The sequence below is a fragment of the Scardinius erythrophthalmus genome, assembly GCF_964197995.2.
Source record: "Scardinius erythrophthalmus genome assembly, chromosome: 9".
Taxonomy (NCBI): domain Eukaryota; kingdom Metazoa; phylum Chordata; class Actinopteri; order Cypriniformes; family Leuciscidae; genus Scardinius; species Scardinius erythrophthalmus.
This window is the reverse complement of record NC_138229.1, coordinates 9,060,361-9,084,245: the sequence shown is the minus strand read 5'-3', so window position 1 is coordinate 9,084,245 and position 23,885 is coordinate 9,060,361. Positions and strand designations below refer to the sequence as shown.

The window sequence follows — 23,885 nt, the reverse complement described above, 5'->3', positions numbered from 1 at the left end:
TAATTTCCTGGTTTAAATTCAATTAAAGACCCAAGGACTTCATCTTTGAGGTCAGCTCCTCACATGTTATTGGGGTTGTAGCAGAGCACGTTCAGTTTAATATTTTCGTCCCAGTGACGCAACAGCAGAAAAAGCTGCCTGGCCGCTGCCCTCAACCCTACCAGGTCAACGCCCTCTGACAGCGATTGACACTTCAGCCAGAAATCCGCCTTGGCAGCCACCAATTCCCACTCCACAAAGAACCCAGCGCAGCGGTGCTCCAGCCAGGCCAGAGCTACCGCCGTGGCCCAACTGGAGCTTTCTACGTCCATCTGCTCCAGTTTCTCTCCATGAGGATCTGCAGGATCCAACGGAGGACCTTCACACGTGTCAGCCTCAGAGCCACGTCCACTATCAACCTGTGGGACTCCACCCATCAGTTTTGGAGAACCCTCCTCCAAAGAGTTGGACCATGACTCTTGCATGTGTCTCGCTGAAGTGGTGGCGGGTGGTGAGGTACAATGGAAAGGAGGGCTCAGACTGCTGCGGTGGCTCAGGTATGGGGACGCTCTTTTTAGGCGGTCCAGAGGTATCTGGATGCACTCGGAGTACGATTCGGACAGCAGAAACGCACCTGACGCCAACTGAAGGCGTACCTGTGGGGACACGAGAAGTAAAGTGGGTGACACTGGCTTTACGTTGAGTAGTTCTGTAAATCAGTATGCAGTGCTGGGTAGTAACTGATTACATGTAATCTGGATTACAATTTTTTTTTTTAAATATGTACTTGTAATTAGATTATATTATGTTTTAAAATGCGCATAATCAGATTACAGTTACTTTTTTATGGATTACATGATTACATGCCCACATAATGGCAGTAAATTATTCATTTACTGACTCTGCCTAATTACTTTTTAAATTTATTTTCTAAAAAATAAATCAAAAATATTTAAAACCCGGCAGACTTTGGCCATGTAATTCATCATTCTTCATCTTTATAAATGTTTGTTCATATAATGCCCATATTCCCAAACTTTTTTTGTCAGCCGAACCCCTTAGACCTAAAATATTTATTTGAAGTCACTTAAAGTTAACATTTTAATAAGTTAACAACACATTTGCATATTTGCATTTCACTTATGTTTGTTATTGGTCACACTAACATGCAGATAAACAAATAAAATATTTCTATTTTTTACTATTCAAGTGTTTTATTTTGATTTGTTTTTATTTTTAAATAATTTATTCATTTTTATTGTACATATTTATGATTTAATTATTAATATAACATGATTTATTTTTTATTTAATTTTATATGATTTAAATAATTACTATTAATCAAAATGGTATACAATAATCCCATTCAAATCTGTTATAAACGAGTTAGGTCAAAAGTAATCGGAAAGTAGTAATCTAATAACCTGAAATCAGTAATCTAATAGATTTCGTTACTAACTACAATTTTCATAATGTAATGTGTAATCATTAATAGATTACAATTTGGAAGTAATCTACCCAGCACACAGTATGCAATTACACCAACCAATGGCAAGTAGTCAGGCGTGTCTCTCTCTATGTGTCTGTCAGTCTCTACAGAGAAACAGTGAGGTTTGAGAGGAGCTTGTTTTCCATTATTGCCCTTTAGTCTTCCCAGATTGAACCTGGATAGAATACAATGAAATTCGGTGTTATAAGCATAATAAAGTATAAATCATTACAATTTGTGATACTCGTGCAGACTTGGAGCCGAAGAAGCTCTCCACAGAGCGCTGAGAGCGAGACGACACCGCTGATGGACTGACGCTCCCTCCTGTGCCTGAAAGACACACAATCATTACTCCCACAATTCACCATTCAGATGTTGGTTCATTTTTAAGGTATAAATAATACTATAGGTGCGGTCGCACTTAATTTTGTTTGGTAAAAAAGTTTCCTACTCAAATTCCACATCATTGACCAGCAGAAAGCTGCTTGGTTTGAAAATGAATTCATGCTTAATGCATCGCTACACTATAGACATTGTACCCTTTTTTTTTGTCTGTGAAATTTCACCAAAATTTCGCTAATGTGACCGCACCTTAATGCATTCTTTTTTTCTCATATACTCACTGCTATCCCAGGATGTCATGCTACAAGGGGATGCAGGTGTGTCGTCTCTGTCTGGGTCCAAGAAAACAGAATAGAAATTCAGAGTTGCACTGCACAGAACGCAAAGACATTGTTTTTATAGCCTCATGGTTTCTTGTCTTGGTATTTCAGATTATTTTCTTTTTCAGGTATCTGCATTGGTGTTTATGGAAGTGCTTGTTGAGCCTTGGAGTCTGTTTATGGACTGTTTAATGCATATTGCGTGCAAAAATGGCAAGAGTTAGCTGAAATCGTAAGCTCCAAACTAAACAAAACAAAACAACAGTAATATTTTGAAATATTATTACAGACCCTTTCCATTTTGAATATCATGGAAAAGTTTATTTATTTCCATAATTCCATTCAAAACGTTAAACTTCCATAGATTATATATTCAGGGCCCACAACTTAAACGATTTCAAGTATTTAGTTGTTTATTTGTACATAATTTCCAGCTCATAAAACCGGATTTCAAAAAAATTGAATATTACATGAAATCACACAGTAATTACACAGTGATACCATGGTCATTGAACCAGGTTTTGGTTCTTTTGGCAGTGTGGGCAGGAGCAAATCCTGCTGGAAAATGAAGTCAGCATCTCCATAAAGCTTGTCTGCTGAAGGAAGCATGAAGTGCTCTGGAAATGTCCTGGTAGACGGCTGCGTTGAGTGGACAGCACAGTGGACCAACACCAGCCAATGACATGGCTCCCCAAACCAACACAGACTGTGGAAACTTCACACTGGACTTCAAGCATCTTGGATTGTGTGCCTCTTCATTCTTCCTCCAGACTCTGGGACCTTGGTTTCCAAATGAGATGCAAAATTTGCTCTCATCAGAAAAGAGGACTTTGGTCCACTGTGCTTTATTAAATCCAGAGTCAACGCAGCCGTCTACCAGGACATTTTCAGAGCACTTCATGCTTCCTTCATTTTCCAGCAGGATTTGCACCTGCCCACTGCCAAAATAACCAAAACCTGGTTCAATGACATGGTATTACTGTGTAATTACTGTGTGATTTCATGTAATATTAAATTTTTTGAAATCCTGTTTTCGTGGGTTTTATGAGCTGGAAGCCCAAATTATGTACAAATAAACAACTAAATACTTGAAATCGTTTAAGTTGTGGGCCCTGAATCTATAATCTATGGAAGTTTAACGTTTTGAATGGAATTATGGAAATAAATGAACTTCAAATTTTTTGCAAAGGGTCTGTACATTTAAAATAACTGTTTTCTATATGAATTTTAAAATGGAATGTATTCCTGTGATCAAAGCTGAATTTCCAGCATCATTACTCCAGTCTTCAGTGTCACATGATCCTTCAGAAATCATTATAATATGCTGATTGACCACTCAAGAAACATTTCTTATTATCAATGTTGAAAACAGTTGTGCTGCTTCATATTTTTTTGGAAACCATAATAAATTTTTCAGGATTCTTTAATGCATTGAAAGTCCAAAAGAACAGTATTTATTTGAAATGGAAATCTTTTTCACTTTTGATCATTTTAATGTGTCCTTGCTGAATAAGTGTTATTTCTTAAAAAAAAAAAAACTTTACATAAACTTTGATATGTGGCATGTTACTTAAATGTACTATATGTGGGTGTACATATATAATTGATATGATACCTGTCGAGGTGTGTGTATCTTCTGTCTCTTCACTGCCTCTGCTGGAGGGGTGGCGTCCAAATCCCACCGAGCACAACTTATGTCTTCTGCTGCCGGAATGAGAACTGAGTCTGGTAACAAACCGCACACCTGACACAGACACACACCGGGGAATTTCATTTCATTCATCAATAAAATATGTACCTGTTAGATTAGCATATCTGTTTTGTGTCACAGTCTTAATGTGAGATTGTGTGTGGTGTACATGTGCTGTTTGTGTGTACCTGTGTGTCGTGCATCTGTGCCCTGAGGTTGATTTCTTGCATTGGTGTCTGTAGTGTTGAAGCTTGTGTACATGCAGACAATTCCACAGCTTTTGCTGGTCTGGATCGCTTTCATTCTGTACCGCTTGGAAGGTCCTACGTGCACACCCGTCCCAGAATACACATTCAAACAAGAGAATATGTTGATGGGTCAGTTTTCAATTTAAAACCCAAACATTTTGTTTTTTACTCATATTCCTATCAGACCTCTTTCAACTTCAATATCCGTTTCTTTCTCTGCCATGTTTTCAAAGTCTGTGATGACAGATCGTGCGGTCAGCTGGTGGATAATCTCATCCCAGGGCCCGGTGCTGGGTGGTAAGGTTGCTGAGTTCTCCGTGTCCCACAAAAGAGACATATCCACATGGACCTCCCAGGATACGGCCCGTCCTCCCAGCTTGCCGTGGATCACTGAGCGACACTGGGCCCCTGAAGCCTGGAACTCGCCTGGAGGAGCGGCTGAAAACAGGCATTCAGGATCGGTGAAGGTGTCCCAGTCTAGTGGGGAAGCAGGGAACAGGAGGCCATCTAGTGAAAAGAAAAAGATTATTTAATATTTGGACCATATTGTATATGTATCCGTGTATTTATGTTAATGCATAAAGGTATATGACTGCAGGCTGTTTTCCCTCACTGGAGTCAGTCAGACTGGGGTGGGATAAACCTCCTCGTGAAGTGCTTTGGGTGTCTGTGTCACTCTCCTCCAGTCGACCCCCCAAGGCCTGTTCAAATGAGACCCTCTCTAGTGCCCTCCTCAGGCGGTGCATGTCCAGGTCACCCTGCGGAGATGAGAAACTTCGGCCAGCCAGAGCTGAGCGAGCTAGCGCCCTCTGCCTGAGACGAGACTCATCACGGTCTAAGAGCTTGCCAGCCTACAGAAACATGCATAGACTACCAGTTAGGATTATACTTTTGAATTTTTTATTTCTATTTTACCGTATGTTAAAGGAATAGTTCACTTAAAAATTAAAATTCTGTCATCATTTACACACCCTCAAGTTGTTTCAAACCTGTATGAATTTATTTCTTCTGCTGAACACAAAAATGAAGATATTTTGAACAATGTCAGTAACCAGACATTTGATGTACCCCATTGACTTCCATAGTAGGAAAAAAATACTATGGAAGTCAATGGGATACATCAACTGGGTTTGGTTTCCGACATTCTTCAAAATATCTTCTTTTGTGTTCAGCAGAAGAAGAAAAAAAATACAGGTTTGAAACAACTTGAGGGTGTGTAACTATTCCTTTAAGGCTGTCTTGTCTTGTTTAGATTACTGGTATTGCACATGTAAACTGATGTTAAACTCTCGATACTCAATGAAGTGAATTCTTAAATACAAATGTCATGCTGATGTCACCTTCCCTGACGCAGAATCTGTGTCCCCTGAAGAGGTGGCATTCTGAGTCCACGGAGATTCCCAGCGGGAGAGGCCTCGACCCTGTGTTGGCTCCATTCTCTCCAAGCCGTGTGGCAGAGAACCCATGCCCAGCACAGAGCTCTCCGCTTGGGGAGAAACAGACGAGAAGGCCCTCTCGCTGCTCAGAGAACAGTGTGTCAACACGTACTGATCTTGAACATACGAAGCCTGTTGAATACGCCAGCGCACATCGCTGGTGCTGTAGTCAGTGTCACCACCTGTAGATAACACACACGTAAGGTGTGTTTGGAATGGCTACGACTGCTTTATTAAAGGGACAGTCCACCTAAAAATGATCCATCCAGCATGCAGTCGTCGTTTACTTGCCCGCATTGTGTTCAAAACCTGTGTGACTTTTTTTCTTCTGTGGAACACAAAAGAAGATATTTTGAAGAAAGTTAGAAACCAAACAGTTTCGGTTCCTATTGACCTCCATTGTATGGACAAAAAATACTATGAAAGACAATGGGAACCAAAACTGTTCGGTTACTAACATTATTCAAAATATATTTTTTTGTGTTCCACAGAGGAAAAAGTGCATAAATGTGTCTTTTTTGGGTGGACTATCCCTTTGAGTATGCATTAGGTCAAAGACTATAGAATTACACAAGATGCGTCACTCGTATTGTTTTGAATGGGGAAAGGTGCAACGCTCAAGATGGCGGAATAAGTCCCGCCTTCTAAATAAGAGCCAATCGCCAACTGGTAAAGTCATCGCTTGATCCAACCTGAAAAATGTCGTTATCTGTCATGATTCGAGCGGTAAGAAACAAAATTTATGAGACAGTTGTTGTCAGATTTGATTGGTTATTTTAAATGTGAAATTTAATCGGAAGCTTGGCGAACAGTTCTGGAGAATTTGATGTTTCCCCATTCAAAAAGATGGGAGCTGCACTTGCATGCCTGAGAGGCGTTTCAAAGATGGCCGCCGAGTGAAATGACTTGTCTTAAAAGGACTTTGATTATGTACACTGTGCTCTATTACTATGTCAGTGGTTCTCAACCAGGGGCCCGGGGCCCTCAACAAACTTCCAAGTGGGCTTTAAGATGAGTTCAAATAAGACAAAACAAGCATTAAAATAAGATAAAACCATTAAAAATCAAGACATTTATTATTATTTGGTTATTTTTATAATGAATATATATTTAATGCCAAGCTCTAAAATATTTTCTCAGGTAGAATTTTTAAGTGAGGGGGGGCCTTCAGATATTGTTGTGTGGGGGCCCTGAAGTCAAAAAGGTTGAGAACCAATGTAATGCATACAACCAGAGCACATTATGTGCCATCCCACAATGCAATGCACTTAAATCTTAAACAGATCCCATAGTCTTACCCGGGCTGACAGCAATATCGGTGGCATGTGCGCAGGAGAATTCCGACGAGATTTCTCGAGAAATTTCCCGCAATGCTTCTTCAAAGTCTCCCTCCACCCCGCACTCTTTTACGGCATCTCTCTCGCGCTCCTCCGGGGGAACCAGAGGCTGAAGGAGCTCGGAAGTGGAGGGTGAGAGCTCGAAAACAGACCCCGATGAACCACGTGGGCGGCTTCTGTATGAACGAGGCTTCACCTGCTTATGAGAAATTGTGCTCAGACTAACTAAGAAATCTATGAATTTAGTTTATATTAACATTTCTTCATTTGGCATATATTGAACAGAAGAAACTAAGTGTGGTAATGTACAGTCTCTCACCTCAATTTTCTGGGCCCTGAATCCAGATACGTCATAGAGAGTGCAGTAGCCAATCAGGCAGTTGCCAGGATAGAGCGGAGGAATTTCATTTGGTGAGAGAAGCGCCTCGACATTGTCCGGCACATACCAGTCAATCCGTACATCCGTCAATACGGGTTCCAGAGCTTTCTTTAGACATTTAATCAACTGTAGAGAATAATTGAAACATTAGTAACTACACAACAGCAGCTCTGCTGATGTCCACAGAAGGTTTCAAGGTACTACCATGTTTTTGGGTGTGGACGTGGACGTGGTAACACAGTACAAGTACCAAGTTGAACAGGTACCATGATAGTACCATGGTATTTTTCTCCAAGTACCTCGGAGTTCAATGTAAATACCGTGGGACAAGAATTTCAATGGTACCGAAGTTTTACCAAGAAATGCCATTACTTATCATGGTTTCACCACAGTATGTTTTTGTAATTTAGATGCCCATCATTCACAACTTTCTACACATCTACAATTAGTTTATTAAAAAATTATGGCTAGATTAAAATTTTCAGCTACCAGTAAGATTTTTTTGTAACCAAAATAAAAGCTTTACAGTAGTTAAGAAATTAAGACAGTCATAAATAATAGTATAAAATTTTTACTGTTGTTCTGTAAAATAAAATAATATTTTTTATTACTATTACTAAATATGTTTTTGTTTTATAGTACAATAGTATTATTGCAAAAGTAATATACCGATATATTGAATATATTTATTGATTTGTTTTATAATTTAGGTAATAAAAATATTATTTTGAATAATAATAAATATAATTATTATTATTTCTAAATAATTGTTTTTATTTGATAATACAATAGTATTATTGCAATAGTCATATACGGATGTATTATTTAAATATTATTGTGAATAATAATTATTATATAATATAGTCTTATAGAATGGGGGAAAACAGATTTCCATTTTTTTTTTGTCCTCAACTGAACACATGTATAACAATAACAAACAATAACAAATATTTGTTTAACTTCCATAAAAGCACATTTTAAATTGTCCTCAGCATGTCATAAAAGCAGAGTTGATAATAGCGGTTCTGTCTCTGCTCCCTGTAGAGGGCGCTGTGTACTTTCGCACCTTCGGCTGAAGCCTCTCTTCTTCACTGAGAAACTCCATACTGCCTCCCGTAACCTTGGCAATGCCCTGCAGTAGCCTTCGACAGGCCTGAGGACCAAGACCCAGGCCGAAACACCTGTAACACCAAAAATAAGTTATAACATAGGTATGAATATATACATTATATCATACAAATGTACTATATATATAATGTACTCACTCTCAATCCCTCATAGCACATTGTCAATCCATGTTTTTACAAAGAATTAATAATTCAATCACAAGCCACTTTATCAGGTACACCTGTCCAACTGCTCATTAACACAAATATCCTAATCAGCCAATCACATGGAAGCAACTTAATGCATTTAGGCATGTGCTGTGCTGCGCTGGAAGGGCTGCCGCTTTTGCATAGTTTGTGCCTGCTGTTAAATAATTAATTGAAACGTAGCAAACTGGCAGGTCTAGTAGTGAAGAAAAAATGTATCCTGAACTCTGCTATGGAAACTAGCATGTATGATATTACGCTGGACCAGCGCTGATTGGAAAATGGATGGATGATTGATTCAGCTGCGGCGCCATCTCCAGGCGAGACGCGGGAATTCATTCAGCGACAATCACGGTCACAGTGCATTATGGGTATTCTATAGCCGTTGAGCGTACATCAGTTGTACACTCGTTATTGCGGTGCATTGTGGGATTGAATGAGTGCACTCAACGTCCACTATGGGTTCAGACACCACTACAAATGGCTGTCCCTTCAAATAGTGTCCTATTAAAGGGTATAGGGGGGTGATTTCGGACACAGCCATGGTGAAGACGATCTGCTGAAATTTAAACTGAGTATCAGAATGGGGAATAACAGTGATTTAGAACATGGCATGGTTGTTGGTGCCAGATGGCCCTAGACTGAGTATTTCTGAAACTGCTGATCTGGGATCAGTGTTGTGTGTAACGCGTTACAAAGTAACGCGTTACAGTAACGTAACTACTTTTTCGGGTAAAAAGTAGTGTAACGCGTTACTACTAAAAATTTGGTAACGAAACGTAGTTCCTTTTTCAATTCGGCGCAACGTTACTTTTCCCATGGATATATTTGACAGCGACACTGCCTCAGCTGCGCGCTTGAGAGAAGAGAACTGTTGAGAACTGAAGAAAACGATTTAGTTTCATATTTATGTTTAAATAAAATAAAATAACAATTTTGTGTGGAGACATGATTTTGACCACTTTATTAAGTTTGTTTTTGTAGAAAACCTGTATTTAAAGTGAATTTCGTTTTGTATTAATTGTATCTTAATTTTAATCAATGTTTTATCAATCAATTGCCTGAATTTAATAAGTAAATTAAAGAAAACAATTTAGTTTCATATTTATGTTTAAATAAAATAAATAAATAAATAATTTAATCTATGTTGATTATATGAAAAGTGAAAAGCATGAGTAAGATCATAATTTTGTGCAATATATCGGGAGATAAATGGAGTGGGCAGACATGATTTAGACCACTTTATTAAGTTTGTTTTTGTAGAAAGACTTTCTTTAAAACGAATTTTGTTGTGTATTAATTGTATCTTAATTTTAATCAATGTTTTACCAACCAATTAATTGCCTGAATTTAATAAATAAGTAAATATGGCATGCAAAATAATCATGACGGCACCAGCGCTTGAACTGGAGCTCGTCTCCATACTGTAAATGAACCGAAACTCAGATAAGCTATACTTGTCTCACAGACCTGAGAAATATATAGAAAGCTTGAATATGTGTACTTTTAAACAAAATATATATTTTTTTTTCTCAAAATCTCTTTTTTTTTCTCCTACTCCCTTAGAGTGAGTCGTATGTCTGAAAACTAAGCTTATGTCTTCTATATCATTTTGTCCTATGCTATCAAGACGCGATTAGCACCGGTGTTAGAGAGCAGGAGCGCTTTATTGGCTGTTGCCGAAATTTAAAGTTCGGTGGATAGGGGGAGCGGAGCGGAGAAAGGTGGTGCGGGCGCGCTGCTCATCGCGGAGTGTCGCACTCTACCCCATGATGCAGAGCCGGCTGAGAATAAAAGTTGCCGCACACAGCAGCGCCAATGAGAAGGACTTTTTTTCTTTCGAAATTGATACTATTTTTTATAATAAAGAGCACAAAATAAATACCTGTTATGTCCTCCATTGTATAACTTTGTCTACATATTTAGGAACAGATATTGGGTTCTGCCCAAAGTCAAGCAACATAAAAGTAACGTAATAGTAACGAGTAACGTAAAAAGTTACTTTCCAAATGGGGTAACTAAGTAAAGTAACGGATTACTTTTTTAAAAAGTAACGAGTAACGAGCAAACACTACTTTTTAAAAGTAACTTCCCCAACACTGTCTGGGATTGGCCTGGGTTTCCCCATGCTGCCTTGCGCGCAGCGCGATTTTATTCACGCTGCTAGGCAGCCTGCCCTGGACACCATGGACCAGATTTTCCACTCAAAAAGGGAACCAATCACAGAACGGGGAGGGAGCAGCAAGACGATGACGACGTCTATGCGACACACCGAAGCAGTTTGTTTATGTCTATGGATCCAACATGGCAGCAGATGCGAAGTTACCTTTCGATGCAGCCTTAGATAGTGTTCTAAGTAATTTAGAACGCAAGTTTATTTCGTCTTCTTCCTCGTCGAATTTCTGTCGCTCTACATACGTCATCTGGTATAATTGAAGCGATTGGCTATGAGCTACGTACAGGCGCATTTGATAGACATTCGTAGCACCCAATAAACGGCTCTGGGCATTCGTAAACCACGCCTCAAATATGAGAAAATGAACGTGGTTCCCAGACCACGTCTCAATGAGAAGAGGTCTGACGTTAGCCAGGCTAGATCTGGAATAGGAATATTTGTAACAGACATAACGATACTATGTGTGGTTGAAAAGCCTGTTTGTGAAGCTGTTTCATATCTATACATGACAACTGCTCTCTTTGGCTCAGTGGCAGCGCCAACGCAGATATGAATATTCTGGTGTGATTTTGTCAAAGGTTTAATAGAGACAGGCGAATTGCTGTCATTTAGGTATGAGATCGTGTGGCTGTTTGAATAAAGATCGCAATCTTTTAACGCTTAATCACGCAGCTCAAATATATATATATATATATGTGTGTGTGTGTGTGTGTGTGTGTGTGTGTGTGTGTGTGTATATATATATCATGACTCAAGACATATGTTTGTCTCCGATGGATTGCCAGCGTTCTATGAGGGATTGAAAGTGAGAGAAAACAGAATATGTTTAGTATTCCTCTGACAATAATCTGGACCATTTCGCTAATTAAATGTCTGAGTGGAAACAGAATCCAGACGACACGCACACACAACACAAGCTGTTTTGAATTCAGGTCTGCTTCGTCTGGGTCGAAAGCTTTTAAATGTCTTGACTGAGTATCAATAACGAGTCTGTGTTCCAGTACAGTGAAATCTATATCTGAGCGTGTGTGTCTGTGTTTTGTTGAAGAGCATTTCTCTCTAAACATTAGTCAGTGATTTATGGGAGGGGGATTGTGTGCTGTATAATGTGAACCACGGTACAGTTAAATTATTTCTCTCAGCTTCAGCTTTACAATGTCATGTGGGATATTCAGTTTAAGGTGAAATCAACAGATACTAGAGTGTATAGGACATACAGAAAAGACACCAGGAAAATGGTTTAGAAATCGAGTTAAAGTGTTTTTGATTTAGATACATTGTTGATGCATGGGGTGTTTCCATGGTAGTGCCTTGGATAAAATTGATTTGAGTTTAACTGGCCTAAGTGTTTAGCCGGTGACAAAAGGGTTTGCCAGTGTGTAATGTGTTGAGCATCTTTTGCTGTAGTAAAAGGTGTTTAACTTTTAGGTTTGGATGCTGATATAATTTTTTTTTTCGATAACTTTAAGGATAGTTTTGAAAGTATTTATTTACTGATGTAAAATGTGTATAGCTAGTGTTAAAAGGCTATTATTAAAGTTTTAAAATGTGTTTTCTGCATCCCTTTTGAATAATGCACTACTGACTGACTCTATATATTGATATTAATTACTTTGCAATATTAGCATTTCCAGGAAAATATGAATGTGAGTGGATTATCTGTTATGGATCATGAGTTTGATCTGGCTTTTCAGATTTTACCTGTTATTGTTGTTGTTTTTTGCTGAAACAAAGCGTTTCTGTTTAGATTAGTTTTACCTGACGTTGCATGCGTTCCTCCTGACCAGTTCTAACACACGGCCCACATTGCTAAAGGTTCCGTCGGTGATGATGAAGAGCTGTCGTGGGCAGCTGCGGTGGACGGGCTGCTGATAAACCCAGGACAGTGTCCCCCACAGGTTAGCACCACCTTGATCAGTGCGCATCTTCTGGATGTACTCCAATGCCTGAGTCACTGTGCTCTGAGAAACGAGAGAGGGAGAGAATGGCAGAACTCCCTTTAGCCTTGAAAACAGTGAGGTTTTAAAGAAATATTCCAGGTTAAACATAGCTTTATCATAAATAACAGCACTTGAGGCATCTACAAATTATTTTCAGAGTTAATAAAAGTCTACCCACCCCAGTCTTAGTAAAAAAATGATGTTAAAAAAAGTAAATATGATTCATAGGGCTTAAGTTGACATGAAAAACTCCTCTAGAGAAGCCTTTCTTGATGTAGATGTGGAGCAGTGGTGCATAATGGAGCAAACAAGTTTGTTTTTGATCATTGCGTGCTGTAAAATGCATGACAGTGCCATATGGCTCTCGCTGTTTTAAAGCACTTTGTCCTGCCAGACCCTGGACCTGCTTGAACCTGATAATGCAGCGTCATGGAAACCAGTAGTAGCGAGTGACCTGGACAGAGATGGTTATCAATTGGCCCCAGGTCCCTCACAGGTAAACATCAACCATCTCACACACATCCAGAACCCTATCTGAGATTCTCTTGAAATAAACGCAATGATTTGTTTGGCTACTACATACAGCTAAGATGAAACACTTACAAATCTGACTTGTGATGCAGCTTGAATTAAATGTTTATTCATTTGACCCTCCAACTTAGCCTGGTTTCTCTCAAGTTTTTTTTTTCCACTGTTGCCTTTGGCTTGCTATGCTGGGGTTTAGAAGACGCTTAGGGCCAGATTTACTAACAGACTTAAAGTCTATCTTAACCCATTTTGTGCTTGACATGGCTGCTTCTGTGTTCTTTAATTTGTGCATTGTCAGTAGATCACCTGCAGAACTTTCCACTCCCATTGTCCCTTTTATGGGATTGCAGTATCAGGATTATTTGCTGTTTAGTAAATCTGACCCCTTAATATTCAGTAAAGGCCCGTTATGACCAATAACGATAACTATAAAGATATCTATAGATAACTATATTAGCGTCCACACCAGCGGATGACATTATTCTTGATATTATAAAAAGTGCGTCTTTGTCTGCCGCTTTAAATGCACAAGCTCGTTACAGCAGGATGGATTCTGATTGGCCTGATTCTGACTGGATAAAATCATTCGGAAAGTGATTCCCACGATATTGTTTCTCTGTGCCGTTATCGCTATAGCTGTGGTGTGAACTCTGCTATTCTTTAATATTGAGAATGCATTTAGATCTATATCTTTATCGTTATCTTTATAGTTATCGTCCTTGGTGTGAACGGGCCTTAATACTGCATTATCGATTTAACTACATTGGCACTATTAGATGAGAACAATGAATTGAGCAGGATGATGACACTACACTCTTCTGTAGAGCTGCTTTATAGCTGAATCGACCTTTTTATAATTTTTTTAATTAATAATAATTTTCATTAATTTTGCAACATCAACGCTGTTATTGAACTGAATTGAATCAACAGTGAACTGACTCAAAGTGAATAGTGAGGGACACTATTGTCTTGTGTAGAGCTGCTTATAGCTGAAGTGAACTCGTTTCATAATTGATTAACTTTAGGTTGCTTTCACATTAGAACTTTTGTTGTGCACTCGGGTTCGAATGACGTCAGAGTTTGGTTTATTTTGGATGATGTGAATGCTGTTTTCTGAACGCGAACCATACCCGAGTCTGCCTAAAAAGGGTGATCTGGGGTATGGTTCATGTGAAGTCCGGTACTGTTTGCTGCTGATATGAACGTTCTCACTCACTTTCTTGACGATTGTTGATAGATGCAAGTGCCATTATGTGCTGGCAATTTGGAAACAAAACCAAAGGTTCAAAAGTCAAAATATAAAAGGCAAGCAACGCTATGTGTCGTCGTTACCAAGTAATATGGGTAAGCAGCTGCAAACGCAAGGCAGTACAGAATCAAAACTGTGAACTGTGAACACAATCCAGTAGGGACAGGGGGTGGAAGCAATTGAACTCTCGTCTGTTAAGATAGTCACTTGTCAGATTATACGATTTTGACTCCTAAATTCTTGTAGTTTTCGGGACAAGAAACATCTCAGGCACATTTTGCTTCCTGACCAATCATTGCTTGCCATCTTTAACGACGTGCGTGATGTCATCGAGAAGGCGGAACTAGCGACTGACTTCTCGAAACAAGAGCGTAAACAAACAATGGCTACCGAAGCGGCGGGTCTTGTTGTCAGAAAAGCCCCCAAAAAGAAAGAAGCACTTACCATTATCAATATCATTGTCTCTTTCGTTTCGCCATGAATGAAAGCTGTGTATGAAAGAGCTTCTGTGCTCATATTGGTCAACATCACAGATGTAACGAAACTCGTCATGGAGGAGCGGGATTTTTTTAACATGCTAGTCTTTCTGTCGGTTGTCGTCAACTATGACACTATATGAGATATAACTCTTTATCAGTTCTTGCGTCCCGGTGGCCATTGTTGTTTACAAAATTTCCACAACACCATACGTCAAACGGATCTTGCCAAAATCGGGGTGATATCGTGTAGTCTGAACCCGCCATTACAGTTATTGAACTGGACTGAACCAACACTGAAATGACTTGAGTTGAATAATGACACTATTGTATTTGTAAAGCTGCTTTACAGCAGAATTAGAATTTGTCCTATATTTGGTGAAGTTTGCATAATTGATTGTTATTTTCCTGTTTACTACTGTGAAGCTGATTTGAAACAATCTGTAGTGTGTTAAGCGCTATAAATGTAAAGGTGACTGGACTTGACTCACATCTGTGCAGGGCTTGCTGGAGCTGAAAAGAGGCCTGACAGGAGAGCAGATGCCAGCGATGTTCAGCATGGTGCGGCTCGGCAGACTCTTGATGGCCACTAACATCCCCTCCTGTTAAAAATATGAAAGCACAAGGAACATTTATGGTTATTTTCAACTTGCATAATACTGCATATTCAGAGTGGAATCCTTTCAGGGCCATATTTCATTTGCTTTTTCAAGCTACTAACTTCTGGTGGTAACACATATTTTAAGAACCAATGATCTATGCTTTATAACAATGACAACATTTTGAGAAAAAAAGTATGTACTAAAGCAATTAAGACAGAAAAAACTGCACTGTTCACACACAGCTGCTCATGTGAGAACCTTGATCTTGTTGATGTTGTGCTGTGTCATTGTGCTGCTGTTTTCAATGAGGAAGATGAGTTCCCTGCTGGCCTGCTGCAGTTCTGTTGGTTCTGACAGCAGATCTGGGGAGAAGTTAAGCATCAGGACCGGGTTCAAGAGTAGATCCTTATGATAGCGTCTCCGCACGAACTCCAGCTGGGGGAGGCACATGCACACATGTAGTAACAAATATATAATACTGTTCTTAAAAGACAACCACGATGAAGTCAGCAATGCAAGTGTTTAACACCAGTAATCTTACCCTCTTCTCAGACTCTGCCTCCTTTCGGGCACAGCGAATGAAATCACGACGAGCACGGATCTGCTGCTCATATTCACTAAATGTGAGCAGGCCTCTCTCTAGGATGACCAATGGGCTGTGAGGCTCTGCAGGCAACAGTGGCAGTGACTTGCAGGTGATTACATTGATGGAATTGCGCCAAATTCCTACCCCCATCCAAGAAGTAACAGTTTATAAAACCTGATGCCTTATGGTCATATTTTGTTCTAGCTGATCAAAAAGCTTTTCCTGTCAGCCTTCTGATATTTTGCATAGAGTATGATGGGTTAGCAGTCTAAGTGTCGATTCAAACTTTAGATTGACCATTTATATTTCAAAAGACTTCAATGTAAAAAAAAACAGCATCACAGGGAATAAATTAAATTTTTAGGTACATAATAAGTTGAATTGTAATAATATTTTACATTATAATTTTTTGCTGTATTTTTGATCAAATAAATGCAGCCTTGGTGAACTTCTTTCAAAACCTGACCCCAAACTTTAAATGGTATAGTATTAAAAGCAATATTGTATGATTTCAGGCACCGAATAGTCTACTGAAAAAAGTCAGTCATGTTTTGGGGTCCAAGAAGGGTAGGATTTGGCTCAACACTGAAGTTTATGATTTACAGTATTTAGCTGACCATTTTTCACTCATAGAAAAACAGAAGGGAGAAATTGCAATGCTCAGTTTGGCAACTGTAGAAAAGGAAGTCCCACCTTTCGGTTAAAAGTCTATTGTCTTACTAGTAAAGGCATCAGCTGTATTTTTTGCTATAAAGTGTACATTTTCATTAGCTGTATAAAAACATTTTGTAGCATAATTTGAGCTGGAGAAGCTAAATTAATGATGAAATCAGAATTTGTTGCTGCTTTGAAATATCAATGTTACTGAAATGCAATCTAAACACAGTTTTGGAGATTTTGGTCTTTCTGCATTCAAGCAGATAATGGCTATAAGACATGCATAACTAGAAAATAGCTGTGGAGGTGTTACCAGAATGACCAACAAGTTTGTGATTTTAATATTTTAGGCCTAGCTCTCACCGCTAAGGTGTAGTATTATTTCCAGATGTCGGTCACAGGGATGCTCCTCGGCCAGTGTGATGTAGGTTGCAGACGCAGACTGTGCACTGGGGTCAGCATCCGCACGCAGGGCATGGGTGGGGCTTTCCAGACCTGCAAATAAAAAGAGGTTACAGAGCCTGTTCACATGACATTTCAGCACTGATTTGATTAGTTGCTGTTAAAGAATATTATTGGTGCGAATCTTTGACATCTAAGCCTCAGGGAACTAAAGCTATAATAAAATTGATCCTGAATCTCTTGAATTACATTTCAGTCAGCCATTTGATATAAACCTTGATATGCATATAAAACATCAATTAAATTAACAAAAAAGGTTAGAGTTTAATATTAAAGCAAAGTTGTTGGCTTTATAATCAGTTTAACCAAGTACAGTTGTAATCAAAATTATTCAACCCCCATTGCAAATCTTGAAAAAGTGGTTTATTGGCAACATTTACAGACATTCAGATGTTTGCAATAAACAAATCAAACAAAAGTAATTGAAATAGCTCAGCACAATAAATGTCAAGTGTTTTCCCCATATTCGACTGAAAATGCAACTTTTAATGACTTCTGCGGTCTCAAAATGATTCAATCCCCTGAATAGATCCCTCACAACAACACAAATCTGCAAAACAGGTGTTGTCTCAAGCACACCTGATGCAACTAATCAAGGGCTTCATTAGTTGCACCAGGTGTGCTTGAGCTAGAACACATGAAATATCTGAACTGGCTAGGTTTGTTGAGTGTCACGTTTGACTGCATTTTAGAAACATGGCAAGTCAAAAAAATGGTCCAAAAAGTTAAGAGAAGATATCGCCCTTAACAAACAAGGAACAGGATACAAAAAAATAGTGAAGGAACAAAATGTTCTCTGACACACCGTTGGAAGTATAGTTTGCAAGTTCAAAATGAAAAGAACAGTGGTTACACTACCTGGACGGGCAGAAAAAGGAACCTATCAGCAGCTGCAACAAGATGAGAAGGCAGGTTCAGAAAAACCCTCGAATGACTGCAAAAGACCTGCAGCAAGTCTTGGTGGCAACATGCCAAAACTCTAAGACGTACATTACTACTAACCCAAAAGCATAAAAAAGTCGGCTCCAATTTGCTCAAAATCATATAAATAAGCCACAGAAATTTTGGGATTCTGTTCTGTGTGGAGCGATGAAAACAAAACTGGAACTTTTTGTCCCTATGGATCAGCGTTATGTCTGGAGGAAGAAGAATGAAGCATATGCTGAAAAGAACACTCTGTCTACAGTTAAGCATGATGGGACTCGGTGATGCTCTGCGGCTGCTTTACATCCTCTGGCACTGGAAACCTGCCGCGTATGGAAGGCAAGATGGATTTATTGAAGTATCAGGAAATCCTAGGAGAAAACGTCATGCTGTCAGCGAGGAAGCTGAAGTTTGTGCTTCATTGGAACTTCCAACAGGACAATGATCCCGAGCACACCTCAAATTCCACCAAGGCTTGGTTACAGAAGAAGTCCTGGAAGATTCTACAGTAGCCATAAGTCACCTGACTTGAACTCCATAGAAAATCACTATGGGATTTGAAGAAGGCGGTTGCAGCGCGCAAACCCAAGAATAATACTGAACTGGAGGCCATTGCTCATGAAGAATGGGCTAAGATTCCTCAGAAACACTGCCAGAAGCTGGTGTCTGGCTATACATCTCGTTTGCATAACAGCAAAAGTGTGTTCAACTAAGTACTAAAGATGCTTGCCATGAAGGGGTTGAATAGTTTTGAGACCGCAGAAGTCATTAAAAGTTTCATTTTCAGTTGAATTTGGGGAAACCACTTTTTTATTCGTTCATTGCAAACAGCTGAATGTCTGTAAATTTTGCTAATAAACCTGATTTGAAATGGGGATTGATTTTTAAAATGGATATTATTTTGGATTCTTTCTTTAAAAATCTTATAGCCATTCAAAAGTTTAGGGACAGTAAGATAAAAGAATAAAAGAGTACTTTAGCAAAGTAATGTTACAAAAGATTTCAAATAAATTCTGTTCTTTTGAACTTCTATTCATCAGAGTATCCTGAAAAAATAAATCATGGTTTCTACAAAAATATTAAACAGCACAGCTGTTTTTTTCAGCATTGATAAAATAATACTAATACATGTTTCTTAAGCACCAAATCATCATATTTGAATGATTTCTGAAGGATCATGTGACACTGAAGACTGGAGTAATGATGCTGAAAATTACAAGAATTACAGGAATTAATTACCTTGAAAATATATAAAAATAGGAAATGGTTATTTTAAATTGTAATAATATTTCACAATATTGCTGTTTTACTATATTATTGATCAAATAATAGCAGCCTTGGTGAGCATTAGAGGCTTCTTTCAGAAACATAAAAAAAATTTACCGACCCCAAATTTTGAACTGAACGAGTGCCATTTTCATATACTACAGTATATATACAGTACACTTCATGATATTACCAAATGTAAAATTAAAACTATATTACCAAGGTACATGTCTAAAAAAAGTATAATAATCTGTTACATGTACAAACAAATATTGTATTAACATGGTAAATTTATATTGTTGGTATTATATATTTTATATTTATATCATATAAAAATGTATATTACCATGGTTCAGTTTTCAAAAACTTATTTCTTTGGAGTGTCCAGCTCAATGTCCATTAAAGTCAAGACGGCTGAAACAGAGTGGCCACTTTCCTCTGGGTCAGAACAGTGTCACCACTGTGATTTAGGACTCTATATCACCCTGCCTCAATCTCTTTCCTCTGTTCTAGTGGCCTGGAGCCTGAGCCAAACACTCACACACACACACACACACACACACACACACGCTTTGGCTCCTTCTGGCAGGCTCACTGATGTTTATCATAATCACTGATGTCCATGCCAAGTTTTACGCTAACTGGATTATATCAGAACACAAACTCGACCTGCATGAATGTACAATGCTCTTAAAAGGGGGCTCCCGTCCTTCTGTGATGGACAAAGACAGGTAAGAGACAAGCCCGCTTTTTGTCTCCTCCTCCAGATATCACAGTTCTTTCCTGCTTTTACATTTAAGCTCTTGCTGTAGTGACTTATGTTTTATAGATTGGACAGAAAGATATAAATGTTACCGGCCAGCAGACAGGCTCCTCGAACCAGCAGCTGGAAGCTGAGCTGATAAGGCGAGAGGTTGGTGGCAGAGCTGGTGAGCAGAGCATGTGTGCACTGCTGCCTGACTCCCAGCATCCTCTCCTGCTTTCCAGACACATTGCCAAAGCACGTAGTCGGGCTGAAGGAGAGACGTTAAATAGGATTCTTGGGAGGGCAAACTCACAATCTGTTATTCAGGTGGTGTAAATTATAAAGCAAAACGTAAGGGTGTTTTATCAAAAATACCCTTTACAATGCATTGATAATAATATAATAATACAAAATGTTTTTTGAGCACCAGATCAGCATATTTGAATGATTTCTGAAGGATCGTTTGACACTGAAGTCTGGAGTAATGATGCTGAAAATTCAGCTTTGACAACACAGGAATAAAACACATTTTTAAAATACATAAAAATAGAAAACAGTTATTTTAGATAGTAATAATATTTCCACAATATTTCTGTTTGACTTGTGTTTTAATCAAATAAATGCAGCTTCTTTCAAAATCATTTTTACTGACCCCAAACTTTTGAATGGTAGGGTATGTTTTACATATGTTTTATGAATTTGAATTTACAGTGGCCTTAAAATGTAATGGAAATAAGCTATATCGACGTTACCGGACACTAGTGATTACAGTTTATAAAGTTATAATTATGGATATTTTTCTAACAAAACCGCATCGCTTTGCTTCAGAAGGCCTTTATTGGAGCTGTGTGGTTTACTTTTATGATGGATGAATGTGCTTTTTTGGGCTTCAAAAAAGAAGGTACCATTCACTCCCATTAAATCTTGGAAGAGCCAGGATATGTTTTAATATAACTCTGTGTTTGGCTGAAAGCAGAAAGTCGTATACACCTAGGATGGCTTAAGGACGAGTAAATTATGGGATCATTTAAATTTTTAGCTGAACTAACCCTTTAACTCACCCTCATGTTATTCCAAACCTGTAAGACTTTCATGTGACTAAAAGCCTAAATTAAATATTTTCATAATATAAAGCAATTGTGCTTTTTTCAGAAAATATGAAAATAACTGTTCAATTCATATGGATTAGTTTTACATTTCTTTGAGAACTTTTTGATGTTAAAGTGGTAACTTTGACTGTCAATGGAGGGACAAAAATCTCTTAGATTTCATTAAAAAGATCTTCATTTATGTTTCGAAGATGATTGAAAGTCTTATGGGCTTGGAATGACATGAGGGTGAGTAATTTAATGACATAATTTTTATTTTTGGGTGAACTAACCCTTTAAGTGTGGCTATACCTTTTAGGACCACTGCAATTATTAATAGTACTAGCAATAAAGAAGAATTAAAGAGGTTTACCTGTTCTCCTCTGATTTCCCCCCATTTTCACTTTTTCCTGGTTGGATTCGTGTTCTGACTATAGGTGTGAGCACTGAGGGATAGACCAGGCGGATTGCACCATTTTCAAGTGTAGGAAGTTCAAGGGTGGTACTGATGACAACAGACACAATATCTAGCGGTCCAATCTGTCCTGTGCTCACAATAAAAGTGCTCCTCTCCAGGTCCTCATCCAGCAACAGATGACCTGAAATGAAAAAAAAAAGTGCAACAATCTTTCAAAGACCTGAAAAATAAAACTGTTGTTGGAATGTCAGGATTTAATCCAAAACGTTTCAAAACACAAAATAATAATGTTCAATATTCAGAATTGAAAATTGAAATATCTGTGTATTGATATAAGGACCATCCAAGTGCAGGCACAGAGCCAACAGAGCTCTAAGCAATAATGAATGCTGCCCTCACACTTCAGACTGTACAAGTACAAAGCACTATAAAGAGAGAACGCAAGATTTATGAGAACACCATATACACTTCTTTAGTGTATGCTTGTGAATTGTGACAATAGAAAGAAAATACAGCTTTTTCTTTATCTGGAATCAGTATTTCAGGAGAACAGCAATAAAGATCAGTGGCAATGGCAAGTCTTGTCATATATAACCTTTCAATAACTTCCATAATGAGGCAGTTTTCATAATGAAATGGACCAATATGTTAATGTTGTTAATGTAATATGCAAATGTGTGTGGCTCTGGTTAACCTTACATTATGGGGACAAAATGTCCCATAAGAATGGCAATACCAGAAATTTTTGACCTTGTGGGAACATTTTTTGGTCCCAATGAGTAAAACAGCTTCTTAAATCATTCAGAATTATGTTTTTTGATAATGTAAAAATGCAGGTTTTCTGTGAGGGTTATGTTTAGGTTTAGGGTAAGGGGATAGAATATATAGTTTGTACAGTATAAAAAAAATAATGTTGTCAATAGAAAGTCCCCATAAATCATGAAAACCCAACGTGTGTGTGTGTGTGTGTTCGTGTGTAAGCTTGCAGATTCCTTGCTGGAAATGAGTGTGTCAGCTGAAGTGCACATGCAAGTCCAAATTTCTTCCTCACCTGAAAATCCTAGAGAGATGATTATTATTACAATTATTTTATTGTAAACAATGGTTCAATATTGAAGTTGGAATCCTAATGACATACAGTATGTCAAGATTAAATAAGAATTTTAAGTTAACAGCTTGCAGTGAATGTAAACAACAATGTGTGGGTTAAACACTTTATTACACCTTAATAAAGTTTTAATTATTGTTATAATTCTACAATAACTCTTTTTCTGAGAGTTTTTCAGAATCAGAATGATTTTTTTCCAGATGATGAAGGATAAAAACATTGACAGCCAATCAGAATCTACCGGGCGTTAAAAAGCTCAAGCATTTAAAGCGGCTGAAGACATAAGCATAATACACAACGTTATCGTCAGTTGGTGTGGACGCTCATGTAGTTGTTGTTATAGTTATATTTAGTTATCGTACTTGGTGTGAACTGGCTTTAAAAGGCTCACCGTTGGAGCACTGCATCTCCAGACCTGTTCCTCCACAGCATCCCCACTCCTTGCTGTGACCACACTGTGTGTGCAGCGCTGATCCTGGGCAGCAGTCCAAACAGCAGTCCGCTCGGCTCTGGAGCTCCACACTGACCAGCCTGCCAGACACCACTGCCTCAAAACCCACCACCACCTCCTTCTCCCCCAGAGGATACACAAACACACCTGAGCAGGTGACGAGGACATTGTTTTATTTAAGTCTTTGTTTTCTTACCTTTTACATATTCAGTGTGTCTGAACTGTTCTGTAGTACACTGTCAAGGCCAACTACAATTGTACCTTCAGGGATACAACAACATTTCACTGGGGCAGTACCTTTAAAAGGGCAACTTTGTACCTTATAAACCCCTAAAAGGTGCTGTAATGTTCCCTTGAGGTGCTGCTATGAACTTGTATGGGTAATGTCACTGCCCCAGTGACATGCTGTTGTACCCCTGAAGGTACAAGTTTTGTACAAGAGTGTATGTGTGCATGATCTCTTACCCTCCACAGGTTCAGGGTCAGTATTCACATATGTCAGATGAGCAGTAATGCCCAGAGAGCAGCCGTTGGCACAGGAAGTGATGTGGGATGTCTTCAGCAAAAGTGGTGCCCATGTGGTTCGGTTTTTCAATCCTGGCATTTTCCTCAAGAGAACATTATCAGCTTAAGTTAATTATGCTTGTTAAGTGGATGCCAGCAACAAGATCCCTTA

The 23,885-nt window shown here is 38.6% G+C and overlaps 1 protein-coding gene across 1 annotated transcript; it reads right to left on the bottom strand.

The window, feature by feature from the left end:
• Positions 1 to 59: 59 nt before the first annotated feature.
• On the bottom strand, positions 60 to 23,813 carry vwa5b2 (von Willebrand factor A domain containing 5B2; the record flags this gene model as incomplete). Its single annotated transcript, XM_081374619.1, has 21 exons — positions 60 to 635; positions 1,526 to 1,643; positions 1,723 to 1,798; positions 2,092 to 2,142; positions 3,746 to 3,874; positions 4,009 to 4,143; positions 4,255 to 4,575; positions 4,682 to 4,919; positions 5,409 to 5,686; positions 6,803 to 7,040; positions 7,161 to 7,346; positions 8,287 to 8,401; positions 12,468 to 12,670; positions 15,394 to 15,504; positions 15,763 to 15,939; positions 16,046 to 16,170; positions 17,111 to 17,242; positions 20,255 to 20,412; positions 21,606 to 21,831; positions 23,150 to 23,356; positions 23,675 to 23,813. 21 exons carry the CDS (start codon positions 23,811 to 23,813, stop codon positions 60 to 62), a joined length of 3,939 nt encoding a protein of 1,312 aa, XP_081230745.1.
• Positions 23,814 to 23,885: the final 72 nt, after the last annotated feature.